Source organism: Pezoporus wallicus, unplaced genomic scaffold (genome assembly GCF_028554395.1).
Source record: "Pezoporus wallicus isolate ANWC-B61680 ecotype Strahan unplaced genomic scaffold, APGP_CSIRO_Pwel_v1 contig_6732, whole genome shotgun sequence".
Taxonomy (NCBI): domain Eukaryota; kingdom Metazoa; phylum Chordata; class Aves; order Psittaciformes; family Psittacidae; genus Pezoporus; species Pezoporus wallicus.
Window position 1 is genome coordinate 2,291,402 of NW_026638638.1, and position 14,212 is coordinate 2,305,613.

Sequence of the window (14,212 nt, forward strand, 5' to 3'; positions counted from 1 at the left end):
ATCTTAGTATTTTTACATTAATCATTTAATGATGAAATTCACTAATGTGGAGGAATAGTCTGGCATACTGTGGAAGTCTGACAGCATTCTTACAATTTTTATTGGAATATGCAGTGAGTCATACAAGAAGGCTTCAATAGTGTTTTATAGTCTAATCAACTGGTATTAGTTCTAGAAACTCATGGATTTAGGTGAGAAAATATATCTAAAAATGTATATATATAGATATATTCCAGATTCCAAGGATAATTTCTTTCCAATTAAGATGTGTGTTTTGAGGTGCTAGCTCGGGAACCAGTTAATGCTGGGAAGCAGATATGAAGAAAGAGAAGAAAAATCTTTCTTCTTGCACAAACCCCTTCCACTCTGAGTCTTATTTAAGTTATTTCATCTTTGATCATTGGGTAGAGTCACTGAAGTACTTCCCCTGTAAGACTTCTCTCCAGTAGTCAGAACTTTGGGCAAATAGGAATGGAAGAAGCTGGAAGAATAATGTTTAAGTCAATGTGCTGCTAGGATTTCTGAGGTGAAAAGATCCCTGTCCTTTCTAAGTTAGCTGAATACGTGTTTGCTTGTTTTCCTTCCTCTTTTTTATTTGTCATGTGGAAATTAAGTAGCTTTTATTATTGGAGGTTACAAACAAAAATGAAATTTCTGAAGTGTTTGAAAAAGGAGTTTTATGACTCCTCAAATAGCTTGGCCTTCATCTATGTGCTCATTCAATGAACACAATACAGCATTAAATATACACCTATTAAATAGCTAACTTGGGATGCTTTTTGATTTGAGATCATAGTGAAGATGACTTGCAAGGGTAACTCTTTACACTGATGTACCAAGCGATATCTTAATTTTTATTTTCAAGTAAAATCTACAGAGGGCAATAGGATGAAGTCAGCGTTTGTATTATGCAAAGAACTGCTACTTTGAAAAAGAAAGCTGCGAAACGTCTCTAGTCTCTCTCTTCTTCATTATCTTGAGAATAATTCTAATTCTTAAGAACAGGAGGAGAAACTATTTGAAATCGGGATTTTCTTTTTCAAATTGCTTAAAGGCTTATGGTGTACTTTTGATTATGTACCTGTGAAGTCCTTTGTGACTTCCCCATTGCTGTCTAGCCTAAGAATTTTTGCCATAGATATTAATATCTTATAGGCCCCCCAAACTCCCTCAGTGTTTCCCAAATTAAATTTTAATGTCAATTTTGATTTATCGAAAATTAAACATGAAAATTCATGGGATCTGGTTTGAATTGAAAATGAACTCCACAACAGTGAAATTTTCCTACTGATGAAAATAAATCAGGCAACAAAAAAATGTCTAACAACCACCTGGCATCTTTTCACAATTTCCATTAAGTCTTGAGAAATTTTTGTTCTTGGAGAAGTGTTGCTTGTGACTTGGCAGACTTCAATTCTTTCCTGTTTTGCCCCGGCTTCCTGTACGGGTTCGTTCAAGTTGAATACTGTGCCAGTCACTTAGTTCCCTGTTTAGAAAATAGAATAGCACTTCTCAACCTTTTTAGACGTGGAAGGCATTGTATGTGGTGGCAAGAGGTAAGGTAGTTTTTGTGCTATTTTTATATGGCAGAGTTAACATAGAACTGATCTGCCTTGGCCAAGCTTAGAAGCAACTCAAGCAAGGTAGGTGAAGACTGAAGGCCATGTAAATAGTTGATTTGAAAACTTGTGTGTAATGGTAGACTGACAGGTAGACAGATGTTCCTTCCTCTAAAGAGCCTTCTCCAAGGTCTTAGTCAGTCTATCTGCTCAGACTTTCTATTCCTTATCCATAGCAGGTTCTCACTGATTAGCTTTTGAATCCCTAGTCCCTGACAGTATCTCTATTTTCAGTCAAAAAGGCAACTCTTGATTAATGCCAAATTAATAAAAATTCAAGTTACCAGCAATTTTATTCTATTCCTTAAACTCTTCATCTATTTTCAGTAACAACAAACACAGCCTCCCCAAACCAGAAGATAATATATTATATTTTCAAAAGTTTCAATAGCAAGCAGACAATCCGCCTGAGTCCTTCCAGGTGTCTAGTGTATCAGACTACAAAGATTAACTGGTTTTGCTACTGTGGAAGGTAACTTTTAAGCCTAGGAGTAAACCAATATAAACAAAAATGAGACAAAAGACAGGAGATGACTGTGAGCTTCAAGAAAATGTGCTCCAAACATAGTTTCAGAACTGAATTCATACAGACATTAAAAAAATATATCTTAAGTGCCACCTAAATTCAATCTTGTATTGTAAATGCTTGGAGTGTATTATTACTATTTTTATAATGTGTTTACTTTAAAAAGATATCTTTCAAACATTGCTAATTTGGAGAATCACTTTAACAGTTACTTAGATAAACAAAAACAGAAAAAAGGAAAGATGTTTGCTGTAACAGAGCTTTTATAGACAGATGCATTCCTCTCTATAGCCACAGCAGGTGGGAGTTCAATTACATGCTCCAGAAGCAGTGATTAAGTACCTTGATGCAAAGGATTGCTGGCACTAAGGTTTTATGCCTTGCTAAATCCCTCAACTGGCTGCATAGTGTGTGGAAATAGCTGTTTTCAAGTATTTTTATTTTTATTGTACTATTTGGTGAGTTATTATAAGGGCATTTAGAAAGCATTGGAATGCTTATCTGTATCAGCATTGCAAGATTTAAAAGAACTTTTCCACTGAGGCACTTGAGCATGTGCTTAACTCGGTTCACATGCACAATGTGTGATAAGGTAAGAAATATGTTCTAAGTTGTTAAATATATTTACCCCTACTGAGATAGAAGAAAGCAGAAATAAGGATGCTTTTATCTTGTTAGTTAACATTCACTGATCTGACAGTGAAGCCCTATCTTATTCTTAAAAAAAAAAGAATGTTTTTTAGCTATTTGAAGTATCATTATGTGCATGGTGTGTGGTAGCTGCCTTCCACTTGTTTGCTCAGCTCTGGCAGAGTTTATTTTGAACTGTTTAGCATTTTTGTTTCATAATAGGGTTGTTTGTGTTGGTGGAGATGGATCTGTCAGTGAAGTTGCTCATGGTCTGCTACTTAAAGCCCAGATAGATGCTGGAAAAGACACAGACTATATACCAACGCCTGTCAGAGCACCAGTTCCTCTTGGAGTAATACCAGCAGGTGAGACTGAAAGGTACTGTTACATGCTGTAAGCCTTCTGTTTTAAATCCCTCTGGCATGTTTTACAGTTTTGGCTACTAGAGGCTGTTCTTGGTGCTAAAGCTTCAGTTACTTAAGGGAGCTATTGAATAACTGTCCTAAATTAGTGATTTAGATTGATTACAAATGACTAGATTTTAAATCATTATGATAATTTATAGTAATGGCACAGATGAGCTCTTTGCCTAAAGGAAGAAGCTCAGGATGAAGTAAACTAAAATAATTTTCAGCTGATCCAGGCAAAGATCAAGTTTTGTCCCTGTTTGCTGCCAGAAATGGTACCAAACAAAAACTCTCTAGAATTTTCTTAATATAAGCCATGCTGCTTTCTTTTTCTCTCCAGTTTTCTTGGCAATATTCTCAGTTGGATTCATGCTTAAGGTCTATTTTTAAATGGTGTCCTAGGAATACATTTTGTGGATTACAGTTTAAAAAAAACAAAACTGCACACGAAACAGTCCTCCAGACCTGAAAATGTATGCATCTCTTTAAATCCTCTTGGTAATTTATTAACTTACACTTGCGTCTAGTGGTGTGGTTTCTTTGTTTAGGGATTGGGGGGGTATGTGTATGTGTCCCTTCTCCTCACAATTTTTGTATTTGCCCTCCTTAGAGCATGACTAAGGCCAGGCAGGGAGGCTTAGCTAGAATTAGTACAGGTAGGTTGATTCTGGACTGGTATAGGAATCACCCCTCTTTAAAAGAAGACGGGTAGTTTTGCGTGGACGCTACATTCTGGTGTGGATGCTAATGTGACTACTTGATGTGATTTCTCGGATGTTTTTAACTAGTAAGGAAAAAATTCCCTCAGCCACGTAAACAGCAAATTGTTGTTTTCAATTTTCTGTCAAAAAAAAAAAGAGCAAGTTGGTTCCCAATGGAGCAAGCAGGTTTTAAGTGCTTTGACTTGCTTTGCGCTTCTAAAAGTAGCATTAAGACAGGGACTAGTTGCTTTTAAATATTCAAGATTACACTAGCTTTTTCAAGTTAAAGACCCCTTGGAAACATATTGGTGAAAGATACTGTAATCTTGAAGACATGAAGCAAGTGAATATTAGTACAGCAGTTGAACCATCACTTATATTCAGTTGTTATGAATATCTTGACAGTGCTGAGATGGAATCTCCAGCACTGACTCTGTGCTGTTTGGGTGTGCTTCGGTCACTATGCCTCATCATTAGGGCTTATTCTCTCCGGTTTAAGACAAGTATGTCATTATCAAAAAGGATTTGTGAATATAAAAGAATACTGTATATCTTGTTACACAGAATGCCATAGACTTTGTTAAAAGAGAACGCGAGAACAATTTATGAGAAACTCCTTTAAAAATTCTTAGAAAATGATCTATATTTTGTTTCCATATTACTGACATACAAAAAAGTAGTCAGGAAAATGGGTAAGTATACTTGTGCACATGATGAAGATGGAACTCAGTGGTCAATTAATCATGTTGCCTGCCCAGAAATCCATTGTACCAAATTATTAGGACTCTCCAGCTGAGTAAAAATAGAAGCTTTGTTACGGGATTAAACTCTGGTCGTAGCCTCTATTATAAGCAGTGAAGACAACATTTTGAAGTTTCAGCCAACTTGATGGGAAGGAGCTGCTCTTGGAACAGTTTACCTCCTGAAGAGAAAGGTCCAGAGGGGAGTGTGTTTTTACTACAATACTCTACTGAGCTGCCTTATTCTGGCCCAAATCAAATGGATGAGATGTGGGGAAGCCTGCAGTGGCACTGCTGGCCATTAGCAAAAGCGTGTGTTGCTATGGGAACTACTGCTAAGGAACTGTGAAGGGGGAATGGGAGGAAGGGGAGGGGGAACTGGGAGAACATTAAAAAAGCTATCCAATTGTTACAGAGCAAGAGACAATCTTTATCTGATGGCTGTGAACCTTTTGGTCCTAAATGGTTCTTTTAAATAAATTCATGATTTCCAATTAATTCAGAAAAATGAAATATTACTGAGGAACTGTCAATTTCTGTGATATTTCAGGCAAAGAACCAAAATGTTGGTGCAGTTTTCATCAGAATTTTAGCTATGCTTGACTAGGAAGTCATTACATCACATTTATCTGTTTGGATGGGGGAGACATTAACAGCCTTATGAATATTCATGTTGTCTGGTTAATTAAGTTAATTGTACTGCAGAAGTGCTTGCACTTCCAAGGACAATTTTTTTTCTATACAGTTTCTGTTTTGTACCTTCATCAGTCATGCTTTACATGACTTGCAGATACTTTGTCCTTACTGTGATGCTTTTGCACATTTTGTAGAAAGGAGGTTGTTGGAAATTGTTGTAATGTCAGGAAAATGGGTTCCTATTTTGAATAGAATTGTATTTTTTGAATAACCTTCTTTGTTTCTGTTTAAAAAAAAGGCTGGTGACAGAGAAGCTGGAGTTGCATTTTTCCTGTAAAATGAGTAGTTGGAGTGAGATCTAAAAATGTGACTTGGTAACCTGTCAGGGGGGTGCATGCCCATACATGAGCATCACAGAGGTTGTGATCCAAGTAACATGATAGTGTTTGGGGGGAACCACCTTGTTATTGATAAGTAATATTCAGAGCTTACATAGGGGAGAAAAAGATTACTTGGGAAGATGAATAATGTCATTAAAACCATTATTTTGGAATCACCACTTAAATCAGCAAAGCTTGTATTAGAATGTTTTTTGTATGATAACTTCCATTGTTTTCATTCTGTTTATAAGCTTGGTGGCTGTTGGTTTTTGTTGTTTGGGGGGGTGTTTTTGGGAGGGGTGTTGGTGGTTTAGGCATCCTGCTTGCATAGGAGCTAGGCAATGAGACACATTGAATCATTACTGGGATTATAATGCTGTTGTATTAAGGGTTTTACATAGAGAATACTTGCTATTGCAAAACTATGCTTGTTCTAGGGATAGACCTTCAACTTGTGGAAAGGGGGATGTAGCACACACACGTCTGAACACAGACAGCACTTTGTATATATTCCCAGGAGTCATGAAGGGGTGGGGTTTTGCCTTGTTTACTTCTGCAAATGTTAATGAGCTCCACAGATTTAAGAGAAAGATGCAATTACTTGTGCCTATCCTGTTTAGAAGGAATGAGATTTAACTCTCATTAAAGTCAGTATGAAGCTTGGTATTGACTTCAGCCACGGTCATTTGTTATCTTGCTGCCATCTGTATCGATAAATTTCCCTTACTTAAATGAGGAAATGCAGTTTTAATACATACCAGCCTGATCTTCAGAAGTACAGAAAAGCTTTGTGCTCTTTTATTAGCTTGATCTTCAGTGGCAAGGAAAAAAGAATAAATATATATTTTTATATATATAATTTTATATATCTATTTTATATATATACGTTGTTTTTCAGAACAACAACGTTCCTTTTGTTAGTTTACAGGAAATACACAAAATTTTCATGAGCTGTAAATATCTGCTGCTTGTGTGTCTGATTTCCTTTGTTTGGGAGAGGTTACCTGTAGGAGTTGATAAGAGTTGCAGAAAACTGATCAAAGGAAATACAAGAGTACTTTTGAGCTACTATTTTGGCTAGCTTCACTGACTAAGCAGAGTTAGTTAGATCTAGATGTTAAATCCTATAAGTAATACAAACATGAAATTCTGTTGGGCAGGTAATTATGTTATTCTGTGAAGAACTGCTATTTAGGTCAAACCTAATTTTTATGTGCCCAAATTTTCCATATAGAACTGTATTTTATGCTCCTTGAATTAAAAACCTCACTATTTTGTATGGTAAATGGTATGCAGAGCTACAGTTTTGCCTTTTTTATGGGTGTTGTGTAGGAATGAAAGTTCAAATTGCTTTTAGTTGAGTTGTTGGGTACAAATTATTGAGATTGCGATATTCTTAATAAACTGGACTTCCTGTTAATATATCTACAGAGACTTTCTTTTAGGAGGTAAAAAGCTTTTAGCTTTAGCTTTTGAAGTTGTCAGTTTATTAGTCTTTTAAAGCACTTCATAATCCCAATTTGCTGGATTTTAACACTTTTATAGGAAAAGGAGGAAGAAATTAAAATATATTCACCTATAACATTCTGAGAAATAGGTGAATAAAATTACATTTCAGTTTGAATTGTTCAAAGAATAAAACTGTACATAACCTGATTTCTTCCATGTACCACTGCAGATGTAATCTTCAGGGAATGTTTTGTATCTGTAATCTTGATAGGTGTTCCTCATACCTCACTGGTTTCCTTTACATAGCAGGAACCCTGAGAGCCTTACTCAGAGCTATTCTCTCTGATGGTATGAAGGTTTCCCATGAGGTTCCAAATATTCAGAATTACTTTTGGAGACTGAGAAGCATTAAGGATGTAACAGGTGCTCTGTGAGATACTGACATACATTCCCCAGTTATTCTTTCACTATTGTTTCTAAGAAACTAAAATGTAGCCTCCAAGAGGCATAGCAGCTACCTTAGAATGGATCTAGTAGAAATTTGGGTAACGTACTGCCTGAGTATTACATTATTTTTACATCCTGAAAATCTTTCCCAAATATATCTTATTAGATATCTGCTTTCTAGTACAGTTCCTCAGTAGATCATTTAAGTATAGAAAAAGTGATTTTTAAGGAGCTAGTTAAAAACACCCTCCAACACGTCAATTTTTGCCTTGGCCTTTATAACATTTATGAATGAATTTGCAGAGGTGATTTTTATAGACCTCTGGGAGTTTTAATGGTTTTAATTTGTACTATTCAGCACTTCTGCTGTTACCTAAGGCTTTCTTATTTTGAAAATGCAGTAAATGTCTTAGTTTCTTAACTCAAACACTGCTGAGTAACAGGAAAAATAATACACAACATCTCTCATTTTTACAATAGTTTGTTTTCACTTTTACAGGTACTACTAATATTTTGGCTCATACTCTCCATGGTATTAAGCATGCAGTGACTGCAACGTTGCATATTATAATGGGTAAATATTTATACACGTATTATCAAATTTTCAATAATAAAGCAGCATTTAGAATGCCACGAGTTCTTTAATAAAGACGTAACATTATGCTGTATCACTGAAAACTGTATTTTTAAATGCAAATGATTCTGTCTTGATTTGTAGCGTACTGGATCTGTTATGATTTTTTGTCTATAGTTCAGTAATAAGGATTGTGGACCTCATTTCCTGGTAACTAAAATCTGCCATGGAATAATGTCTGATTTTGGCATTCATGCCCTCTTACTGATGTTCTTTTAATGCAAAAAGTAACCTTTTCCAGACTTGATAGCATTACCCTGTATGTGTTGTTATGCAATGATATGTTGCATAATCACTTGATTATTTTACTTTAATATACCTGCTGAAGACAATAGTAAAATATACAATTCTTCCCTCGAGGAAGTTGTTAGGACTGGGCTTTTCAGGAAAGTATTCTCATATTTCTGAGAAAGTATAATTCATCTTTTTAGCTCCATGTGTATTTCTTTTAAATACTAAGTTTCTATAAGAAAGCTTTAGTAGTAGAAAAAAATTGCATCACTGGCCATTTGGTCTGCACAATTAATAGCTTTCTGAATGTGAAAATGTAATTATGCTAAAAGGAAAAATGAAGTTGCTTGTGCAAACCTTATTTTCAGGTCTTAGGAAATAGCAAATACTTCATTGAGCAGCATTAACATTCCTTTCAAAGCAAATAAAAGAATTCCAAATGAAAGAAGAGAAAAATGGGGAGGGTCCATCTTGAGTATTTATTTTCTAGACATTGCAGTCAGCACTGGAAGAGCCTTTCCTCTCTCTCTTAGACGGTGATATACAAGCCTTTTAAGTAAAATGTAAACCTATCTTTTTTAATCTGAGACAGTCAATCTAATGGAAACCACCCAGGTTGTATTACAGAAGAAATGTATGTACCCTACCTTGAACAGAATTAGATGTGTAAATTCTATGACTGTAAACATTAATACATGTAAACCTTTTATGTAAGCATTCCCCTATCTCCCACGGTACACTGTTTGGCCATTACAAATTTTTGGTGAAATGATTGGAAACACTTATGTAGAAGTATTATATTTTCTTTGATGCTGATTGTTGAAATTCTGAGTAGAATTAAGTATCAGACCCTTTGCAGTGTGAAGTAGATGTTAAAAAGGCTTCAGTGAAAATTCATTTTGAAGCATCTGAACTTTGTTCTCTGAAATGACTGCTTTATCTGTATCTAGACTGATCCTGGTTCCTATTAGTAAAACTTGAATTCCTAAAGAGAGAAAAGTCTGGAGTTTTCTCTTGTGGCTAAATTAGGTGAAAAGGAAGTAGTAAATTGTATTTTGTTTGAAATACCAATGCAATTTCTCATTTCTGATACTTACCTTTAATATTTTAGGACACATTCAACCAGTAGATGTCTGTACTTTCAGTACGCCAACCAAGCTGTTGCGCTTTGGGTTCTCAGCTATGTTTGGTTTTGGTGCAAGGACTTTGGCTTTGGCTGAGAAGCACCGTTGGATGCCCTCCAATCAACGGAAGGATTTTGCTTTCATCAAAACACTGGCAGATCTCAAGTATGCCATGAGCTGTTATTTTTCTAGCATTTCTCATTTTCTTGAGGAAAATGTAATAATTAATGTGGTAAAAATATAGACAGCAGTAGTTTAGCTGTCTTAATTGCAGACAGATTTAACTCAGATGTGATGTATAACCCTCTTACAAATTAAAGAGGAGATAAATTCTGCATATTCAGCATCTCGTTAAAATCATCTTAACTTGGATAAAAGTCTGTCTAGCACTCAGAATATTGGTTGTCATGTTAGTAACTATCAATACTTTTCTAGGCCAGAGGAATGTGAATTATCATTTCTACCTCTACAAGTTCCGCAGGAAGACTCTCATAAGAATGACAAGTAAGTAAACCAGAGTCAAACAATTCCAAAGCTACAAAAGCGTGTCTTTGAAGATGAAACCGTACAAATTCTTAGTTTTGTTCAAATTTGATCATCAGGTAAAATAACCTTAAAAAAACACCCAAAACTTTTTGTGAACTGCAGGCTCATACACTTTGTGAAATGTTCCCTATAGACTATAAAGTCTTCCAGTCAGTATTATTGTTTTTTTTCAGTTCCATTAATATCACTCTTTTCTAAAGTAGATGTTGTTTAAATTTGCTAAAAAGACTTTAAATTATTTTACCTACATTTTTTTCACTCTTTTAGAAAGAAGAGAGAGAAAATTAAAAAGAAGGGTGAGTTTTTGCTTTTATAGTTATTTAAAAGTGAACTGTAGCTGTTTAAACTGGAGTAATATAGAATTACTCTGTTATATTTAGGTAGCAAGGATCAATGGCACAAAATTCAGGGTCACTTCCTGAATGTGAGCATTATGGCAATCCCTTGTCTGTGTTCAATGGCACCAAGAGGCTTGGCACCTAATACGAGGTCAGTAGGGGTTTAGAGAATTAGTCATGTCTATAAATTCTGACATCTTACCTTAAGACCTTGGCTTTTCTGAGAATACAGGCCTGTATTTAGGTAGTCTTTGTCCCCTCCGGAATGGGGGGAGGGAGCATGAACTGCAGCAGACTCTATAATCCCAGGAATTGTAATCAGTTTTTGGATCAGGCAAATAAGGTCAAGCAGTCTAACTAGAATAACGAGTGGATAATTGCTGTGATTAAATTAGTTGGCAAGTCTGACTTGAGTAGTAGTCATGGAGCAGTCATCTGTCATAGGATTTGGCTATGTGTAGAAACTTCTTTCTTTATTTTTTCCAAATATAAAGGTGCCCCTCATCTTCTGCTTTAGAGCCAACAGAAATGAAATAGGAATCTTTCTCCTGGTATGAAGAACTGAAATTCACACTTGTCGTGTTGTGTTTTTTGTTTTTTGTTTTTTAATTTCTCCTGAACGTGGGAAATGCTGTTTCTATGTATAAGATTTTGGGAAACAAATGAGTTATGTAATCTGGTTGTCAACATTGACTCATTTTGCCATTAGCTCATTGTCAAGAGTGTACTTTGTGGTGATCAAAACAGGTATCCAAGTGATAAATATTTGTACTTGATGTATCCAGTTGACCATTAAACAGAATAGCAAGTATGAACTTTGAAGTTATAAATGAAATATAACATGCTCCCTCAAAAAGAATGCAGAAGCTTATATTTTTATATATGTGTATCTATTAAAAAACAAAACAAAGCCCACAGCACTCAGCCAGGTTGCTGAAATGAGTCTGGTTTGTTTCATTTGATCATCATCAGGTGAAAACAGATGTGCCTTAAAAATGATCAGGTATTTTTCTTCACAAATCCTTGCTGATCTGGTAGAATTTGACTTCCTAGAAGCAATGTACAAACAAGTGGTTTTGATGAAACTCCTATTGAGAAGTTTTCTTTGCTACAGGCATCCTGCTAAGCCTCAAGACAGTACTCTGATCCTGTCCCCTCCTAGTAACTTTCTTTGTTCAGCATTTAGTGTATTACATACCAGTCAGTAGAAACTGGTTCTTTTACTATACACTTGTCAGTCAGTAGAAACTGATGAGAAACCGACTCTTTTTCTTGTCAAAACCAACAGTTTCACCTGTGCTAGGTGGCCCTGCCTTGACAGGGGGGTTGGACTATGATCTCCAGAGGTTCCTTCCAACCCTAATAATTCTGTGATTCTGTCAAACTATTCTTTTTTTAGCTTCACTTTCTCTTTCCATCTGTTCTGGCACCTGTTTCTCAGTGACAGGGAATTTTATGACAACTCCATGCAGTTATTGCAGGTTTGACTGAGCCTGTTCCTCCCACAGTGTAGCTGCTCAGTGGATTCCCCTTTTTTGCTCTCGGTGGATTCTTTTCCCCTCTCTTTAAAAAAATAACCTTAGGAGTGCAGTCAGCCAGTAAGGTAGGAAGAGTAGACTCTTCAGACTGGTGCTTCACTTCTCATAGTGAATAGCATCTTGAATGTTGCACTAATTCTTAAGAGACTCAAGACCCATTATGAAAGCATCAGCTAAACTCAGCTAGGTTTCTCCACTCTGTGCTATTTTCTCCAAGAGGAAAAGTCTTTGCTGTGTGAAGACATTTGAAGTGGAATGAAAGCTCTGACTGCTGCCGTAACTCTAGTTAACACTAGTCTAAATTTGCAGAAACATGTCAAGATATGTTTAACTGTCTGCAGTATGTAAACCATTTAGGACATTTGTTTCTTACAGCATAGGTGTTGTGCTTTGCTGCAGGTTGGACTTGCAAAAGAATTAATGACAGTTTTTAGTCACCTCCTGAAGATAAAAGGCCATAGTGCCGAATGCATTGCCCAGCAGCATCCTGTGCCCCTCTATTGCAGCAAATATGATAAGGGGGCAACTTTTTCAATTTTACCATCGCTGTTTCCTAAATCAGCAAAGTAATGCTGTGCCAGGTGACTGATTCCATAGTTATGTACAAACTATCTTCCTGGACTGTGCTGTGTCAGAGTCTGAGAACACTCCTGATGCAGTTGTTCAATGGGGAGAGATCTGTGGTGGTAGGCTGGCAGCACTATTTTCCAAGCATACATGCTGAATGAATAAATAAATATATATGTATGCATGCATATTCAGAAGATATGAAATGCATCTCTTTACAGAACACAATCTCAGCAATGATTGTCGTGTTCATTAGATGCTCTTGTTGAACATTGATTTGTCTCTATAAATTAAATGGGACTTAGGCATGATTGCATTGGGATTCAGGTTGTTAGCTTCTGAGATAAGGTACACTTGCGTTAAGGAATCTGTGAATTCTTACTAGCTCATTGTCTGACCCAGATTCTCAAAGGTGCTAAAATATCAGTGGTGACTGGATGCCTAGGACCATTGAGTCTGCACTGTAGGGTCTCCTCTTGGTTAAACTCTAGTACGTGACTGTTATATCTTGTGCAAAATTCCCTTAGTTACAACTTTTATGTGCTTTGTGAAATGTGTAATTAGAACTGTACTGAGAACTGCTAACAGTTTGAATAGTGGCATAGTTAAAGATCAGGATCTTTGTTAGGGCAGCATGAATCTTAATGGCGGAGGTGAATGAACCCATAAGCAGTGGGCTGTACGATGGGGATGGGCTTGCATGCGTAATGGGAATGGCTTCATGGTATAGCTCTGTCTCATAGCATTTATGGTAACCATTCTGCTTTTCTGGAGAGAAAAGTGAAAAGATAAATCTGTGATCCCCAATGTTTAAAACCACCTGTTGAGGATAAAATAAGGGGTGATAAATTATATGTATCAGGGTCAATAAATTAAGGGTATTGATAAGGGAGTACAATTTTACTATTACAGTGTATGTTATAAATATATGGATACTATATAATGTTAATTGCATAGTTTATATTGATCTAGAGGGGGTGGCAAAAGATTTGAAAAACATTGAGACTAATTAACCTATTAAACTTCTGAATTAAAGAGTTTTCTTTTGGGACATAAATTGGTTTGCCTTTCAGGTTGAATAATGGAAGCATGGCTCTTATTGTTGTACAAAATACTTCTCGAACAGAGTTTATAAAACATCTCAAAAGATATGCCAGTGTAAAAAATCAGGTACTGTAAATTTCTTTCTGGGGATTATAAAAAGAACAGTTAATCGTGAAGATAGACATGCTGCAAGAGTTAATGTAAGCATCCTCATAAGGAGACTTAGCTTCCTGTCAGAATACATTAGCCCCCTTTTTATCTGTGTGGGTTTTTTGTTGGATTTTTTTCTTTTTAAATCACTGGACTAATACCGATTAGCCTATTTCAGCCCATCTGTTGTGGTTTAAATTGTATTTATGTTGTACCATAGTTTTATGGGTGTAAAGCCCTTTCACCAGAATAAAGGAAATGTATGCTGTATTTAAGTTTTGTATAGTACAGAGACCAAGGATGCAGACTGGGGGAGGCATCATGCAACTCTTTGTCAGAAACAGGTAAAGGTCATAATTTCAGTAGATAACTACATGCTATGCTGGTAGCAGTGGATTAAGACCATTTTTAGCAGTAAGCATTCCATTCAGTTATGAATGCTGACATAAACTGCATTTCAATATTCTGTCTATGAAGAGAAAAAGGAAGCATCCAAACACAGTAT

At 36.0% G+C, this 14,212-nt stretch overlaps 1 protein-coding gene across 2 annotated transcripts in view; it reads left to right on the top strand.

Annotated features, from left to right (window-relative positions):
- CERKL (ceramide kinase like) overlaps positions 1–14,212 on the top strand; it is a 55,432-nt gene that overhangs the window by 39,219 nt on the left and 2,001 nt on the right. For both annotated transcript variants that reach the window (XM_057411704.1, XM_057411705.1), the window contains 7 exons: positions 2,998–3,140; positions 8,035–8,109; positions 9,512–9,689; positions 9,960–10,028; positions 10,338–10,366; positions 10,451–10,559; positions 13,587–13,683. In XM_057411704.1, coding sequence (XP_057267687.1) covers positions 2,998–3,140; positions 8,035–8,109; positions 9,512–9,689; positions 9,960–10,028; positions 10,338–10,366; positions 10,451–10,559; positions 13,587–13,683 — 700 coding nt within the window. The remainder of the gene's footprint in view (positions 1–2,997; positions 3,141–8,034; positions 8,110–9,511; positions 9,690–9,959; positions 10,029–10,337; positions 10,367–10,450; positions 10,560–13,586; positions 13,684–14,212) is intronic.